Genomic DNA, 6,000 nt, shown 5'->3' on the forward strand with positions numbered 1-6,000 from the left:
AATGAATGAATATAATATACAAGTTTCACTTTTTGAATGGATTTAGTGAAATAAATCAACTTTTTGATGATATTCTAATTATATGACCAGCACCTGTAGAAAATCTCTGAGAAACATTCAAACACTTGCAGAAAACGGGCCTGGCTTCCACAAAGTACAGTAGTGTTAAAATATAAAAACTGAAGCTAGTTCATGAAGCCCTCCATTCTGCTGCAAGGTCACTGCTGTCTTTTATCTTCTGTTTATCTTTCAGTAATTCACTTTCACGAGTCCTTCAACTATTCATTTAACACAGGTGTGTGTGTGTGTGTGTGTGTTCGGAGGTTGTTGTTCATTAACACTACTAAAACGATAATTAATCATCTTACAAACGCTCTCGGCCGAGAAGTTCTAATCACAACAAGAAAAACAACAACACAATAGCAGCAAAGAAATCATAAGCTAATGCCATCAGCCGGCCTGCTTACCACACTGGGGAAAAAATATATATCATTATTTATGTTTTAATGATAATAAATATGTGTTGTCACAATACCAAAATCATTCAAATAATTCAATCAATTTTCAGCAAACTGAAGCGACTGACTGAACGCTGCTCTTGTTTCAAAATCAAGGAGAGCAAAACGCTTGACACAGATATTGGCATTCCGAGCATTAGGAAAGCATTTCCATAATTATCATCCACTTGTCAAGTAATTAAGACATTAGCTGGCCTTTTCAGAGCACTAGCAGGATACTAGTGTTTCAGCCTCGGCGGTCGATAAACGTTATTCAGTACGTGCGAGCAGAATCACTGCGATGGACGGAGCATAACGATGATAGCACAATACGACAATCCTACTGCTCACAGTTTAGTGTTTCTAACACAGCATGGATCTATAAACTCTGGTAATAACAGTTAAAGGGACAGTGCACCCAAAAATGAAGATTTGTTGTTAATTTACTCATCCAAGATGAAGGGGACTTTTTTTTCTTCAGTAACAGTGAAAAATGTTTTTAGCTGAAACCGTGCTCCTTGGTGACTCACAAAATGCAAGTTAATGGCTACCGACACTTTGACAGTCAAAAAAAGCATAACGCAGAACACCAAATGAATCCCTGTGACTCATGACGATATACTGAGGTCTTATGAAGCGAAATGATCAGTCTGTGCAAGAAACTGAACATTATTTACAGCATTATTACTGTAACCAGAGCCTCAGGCAAACAGTGATCTTATTTAGCTGAACTAGTTGAATCATCTGAATCAGTTCATGGCTCGAGCAACTCAATCAAAACTCACTTTCAGACGCCTGACAGACACACCGACTGGAAATGAGCAGAAACAGCAGCAGATCTGATTCTATGATGAATGAACTGATTCAATGAACTGAGGAATCAGTTCGACACTGACTGAACACAGATGAGCCGTTGATGTGTGCATACGTGAACCAAACGCTTGAATTAAGGGCCAAATGAACGTTTTTATGGCTTCACGTTGTTTATGTAAAAAGGTGAGCTGATGAAGACTAGTTTATACACTTTATTTGCTATCAACATGTACAAACCCGATTCAAAAAAAGTTGTGACACTGCTTAAATTGTGAATAAAAACAGAATGCAATGATGTGGAAGTTTCAATTTTCAATATTTTTTTCCAAATACAACATAGATGACATATCAAATGTTTAAACTGAGAAACTCCTTTCTGAGATTGCTCCACTGTTTTTGGTCGCAGTATTGGGGGAATTGGTGATCCTCTGCCCATCTTGACTTCTGATAGGCACTGCCACTCTGAGAGGATCTTTTTATACCCAATCATGTTCCCAATTGACCTAATACATGTAAGTTGGAAATTGCTACCTGTCCCAACTTCTTTGTAATGTGTAGCTCTCATGAAATCCAAAATGAGCCAATATTTGGCATGACATTACAAAATGTCTCACTTTCAATATTTGATATGTTATCTATATTCTATTGTGAATAAAATATAAGTTTATGAAATTTGTAAATTATTCCATTCCTTTTTTACTCACAATTTGTACAGTGTCCCAACTTTTTTGGAATCGGGTTTTGTAAAACATCCATGATTTACATCATTATGGACTGCTTTAATAATATAATTGCGTATACATTATGTCATTGTGTGATCATCGTATGAACTGGTGGTCAGTTATTTGAATCAGTTTATTGAAACAAACTGTCTGAAAAAACCAGTTCAAGAAGAAGCATCAGATCTCCCCTTTTGTCTGAAGCTCTGGATTAAAGGAAATAAAACTTAAAGTAATGTTTAGTTTCTTGCACAGACTGAGCTTTTTGCTTCATAAGACCTCAGTAAATCATCAGGAGCCTCTGGGATTCGTTTGGTGTTTTGCATTATGCTTTTTTTGACTGTCAAAGTGACGGTAGCCATTGACTTGCATTTTGTGAATCACCAAGGAGCACGGTTTCAGCTAAAAACCTTCTTCACTGTTACTGAAGAAAAAAAAAGACACCTACATTTTGAATGGCATGATGGCGAGTAACTTAACAGCTCATTTTTATTTTTGGGTGAACTATTGCTTTCATTTTCAGGTCACTGCAGTTTTTTGAGCAGTAAATCATCATATTATTCTGATTTCTGAAGATCATGTGACACTGAAGACTGGAGGAATGATGCTGAAAATACAGCGGAGCATCACAGAAATACATTACACTTTAACACAGATTCACTTTCACATTGTAATAATATTTCACACTTTTTACTGTATTTCTGATCAAATAAATGCAGCCTTGGTGAGCAGAAGAGACTTCTTTCAGAAACAATACGTAGCATTCACTGTACGTTGAACACACAGCTTCGAATGGCCATCAATGGAAGCAGATGGTTCCCAGTAGGTCTAACAGAGTCATTTTAACCAGCCAAGCCTTGACACACACACACACACCTGTGTGTTCCCATATGTGCTTATGCAGTATCTCTTCCTTCAACAACCTTGTGATTCAGTAATCAGGACAAACAGCATTTGATAAGAGAGCTGACCAGCACAAACAACACTCTCCGAGTGACTGCAGCTCAACTCTTTTAATTAGACAGTGCAGAAGCTGCAGTATTTACCAGGATTGTTGAGTCGGTCGCTTGTTGTCTGGCTTTGACAGGCAGTCCACGAGTATGATGCCTGTGAAGGCCTGAAGTGTTGATCAGCTCAGCAAGAACGAGAACGAGAACGAGAACGAACAGCCTGTAGTATGCACCCTAACTGAAGATATCCAGATAGTTGGGACACGTGCACTAAATGACAGCACTGTTTGAAGCATGCCGTCTGCGCTTGCATCATATCACTAACCTGAGAGCGCACGGGCCGCACCTCGCAGGAAAAGGAGTGGCATGTATGAAGCGTGCAGGAAGCATTCTGAACGAGTTATACATTTGTGATCGCTCTCACAAACACTAAAATAAACATTACACACATGAACTCAACACGAGTGAACGGCTACAGCATCCACGCATGCATGCATTCAGATTTCACCATAACATGTATCCCAAAGCACTGCAAAACGTAAAAACACGGTCAATAAGATTTTAGGGCAAATGACTGACTTAAAGTGAAGATCAGAGGTCACTGTTACTGTTGACCTCTGCATAATTTCATCCTGCACAGTTTGACTCATGTGGGATGAATCTAAAACACAGACACCTTCTGGAGCAACAATCTTCTGGATAATAAATGTCTAACGACCCATTTTCATTTCCACCAAAAAAAATACATATACCACATGGGCACTATAATAACTTTACAATTCCTAGAATATCAAGAGAAACCCAAAGCCATGTAAAACTTGTGTGGATGTGGATCCTCAGAGATGTTTATGGATGTTAACAGCAGATTGAGAACAGTGTCCTCCAGCTCATAACCGTTGTGGAGCACATAAAACAACTGGTTTCACCGGTTCTCTGCTGAAGCATGGCCTTTACCCTCACAGAGTATGCCAGAATCAGTAAACCCTGTTATTGTCAAATATTTTCACACTGATGGTACTCCCAGTGAAGGTTTCAATTATACATACATACATACATATATATATATATACATACATACATATATATATATATATATATATTTATTTATTTATTTATTTCTCCTTGTCTATACTAAATTTAAAAAAAAAAGTTTTTACTAATAAAACAAAAAAATCATTTTGTTTTACTAAAAACACTATTTAATATGAACATTTTTTTAATTTTTTTTTTTTGTGAAAAATATAGGGTTGATTTATTACAGTTTTATTAATTGTATTTAAATCATTGAAGACAAGTTGGTAAAAATCTTTCTGTATGTTCAGATTGTGTGTGACTGTAGACTGCGCGAGGCTCCGTGTCCCGTGGATCTACCTGTGGAGGTGAGGCGGTCTTACCTTCTCCTGCTTGCCGTTCTCGGGCTCTGCGGGCGGGGAGCTGGGGGTCTTGACCGCGGTCGCCCCGCTGCTGCTGCCCGAGCTCGAGCTGCTGCGCTCAACCGTCTCCACCTTTATGAGCCGGTGCTTCGGAGACACGTACTTGATGTCCGGCGAGCCCGCGGAACTCAGGCCGGTGGAGAAGGGCACGTTTCCGCCCGGCGTGTACGGATCCTCGAAGTCCAGCTCCTTCTGGAGTTTGTATGCGGTGAGGATGTCGGGCTGCGCGGACAGTAACCCGGTGCCCGTCTGCTGCTGGAGGCTGAACGCCGGGGGGCTGGAGACGGCGGTGTGGAAGTGTCGGTAGTCCGGTTTCGGAGGTTGCGGGGCTTTGGTGGTTTTGAAACCCAGGTGCTCCTTGAACCATCTGGCCATGCTGCCAGCGCATTGCTCACAACTCCGATACGAGATGTATCCGTACCAGTCCCCGTCCGAGTGCTGAGGCTCCGGCTCCGGCGGCGTGAAGTGCACGTTTACCGACTCTATCACTTTCTGTTTGGTGAAACTCTGCGCGAGACTCCTGCGCTCTCTCCGTGCGCGCGCGTATCTGCCTCTGCGTGTGTGTGTGTGTGTGAGACAGCTGAGCGACTGCTGGGATATATTGGGAATTTCTACCTGAGATACTCACTGCCACCTACCGGTGCGCTCTGACACTGAGAGGCACGAGACCGAGGATTTGATCACAAACACACCGTCACTGCGCGCGCTACGGCGACAGACAGGTGATGAGGACAGAGCTGTAGCTGACGTTTTGAAGAAAAAACTAATAAATTCAAGACTCTGGGCCCAAATTCAGTCATTTAATTGCAGTTGTTCAAGGGAAAAGGTGGTTTGAAGAAAACACAATTGCATGGATTCAAAAGCATAATATAAATCAATTTAAGTGCCCAAAAACTAAAACTGAGCTTAAAACTGATCACTGTAGAATCCATCAACATCATCCTTGCAGATGCTTGAAGAAACCTTCACAAACCTGCTCTTAATCTCCTGCAACTGAGGAGGAAAACACATGCATTTAGCAGATGCTTTTATCCAAAGCAACTTAGAGGAACAACATACATTTATCAAAGAGTCATGAGAAGATAAAGCAGCAGCAGAATTCATGCACTCATCATTCACTGACCTCCTCGCTTTGGTCAGTAAGCTCCTCCAGCGTCTGTCCGGCCTGCATCACCGGAGCTGAAGTCTCCTCGCTGTAGACTCTCGCTCTGCCAGGGAGTCATTATCAAGATGAAACCTTCACATCGTTTCGGTGCCAATGGATTACTTTCAATATTCCACACACTTCCCTAAATGCTGGTTTAATACTCAAACTAATCTTAGCTGAAACCACACACAGAGCAAGACGTTAATGAGCGTTCTCAGTCGAGACAAATAAAGAGCAGACGGACGGATGAGAGGAACTGCACTGGCCAGAGCCGGGAGCCCTCAGAGACGCCGCTGCGGTGAGAGACCAGACCATCGTCCAGATCAGAGCGGCCTGGGGTCAACAGCAGCGAGAATCAATCAATGTGTGGCTTTTGATGCCAAAGTTAGTAGAACAAGAGTCATTGATCCAGTCTAAATATGTACTGACAAAAAAAAAAAA

General features: G+C 41.4%; 1 protein-coding gene across 3 annotated transcripts in view; it reads right to left on the bottom strand.

Annotated features, from left to right (window-relative positions):
• Positions 1–5,004, bottom strand: part of zgc:158464 (uncharacterized protein LOC791139 homolog) — a 99,185-nt gene extending 94,181 nt beyond the window's left edge. Inside the window, exon 1 of one of the 3 annotated variants that reach the window (XM_052530798.1) lies at positions 4,374–5,004. In XM_052530798.1, coding sequence (XP_052386758.1) covers positions 4,374–4,787 — 414 coding nt within the window. In that variant the 5' untranslated portion in view covers positions 4,788–5,004. The remainder of the gene's footprint in view (positions 1–4,373) is intronic. The other 2 variants (XM_052530799.1, XM_052530800.1) reach the window with 2 other exon arrangements.
• Between the last annotated feature and the right edge of the window lie 996 nt (positions 5,005–6,000).

This window comes from Carassius gibelio, chromosome A18, assembly GCF_023724105.1.
Source record: "Carassius gibelio isolate Cgi1373 ecotype wild population from Czech Republic chromosome A18, carGib1.2-hapl.c, whole genome shotgun sequence".
In the NCBI taxonomy this organism is placed as follows: Eukaryota; Metazoa; Chordata; class Actinopteri; order Cypriniformes; family Cyprinidae; genus Carassius; species Carassius gibelio.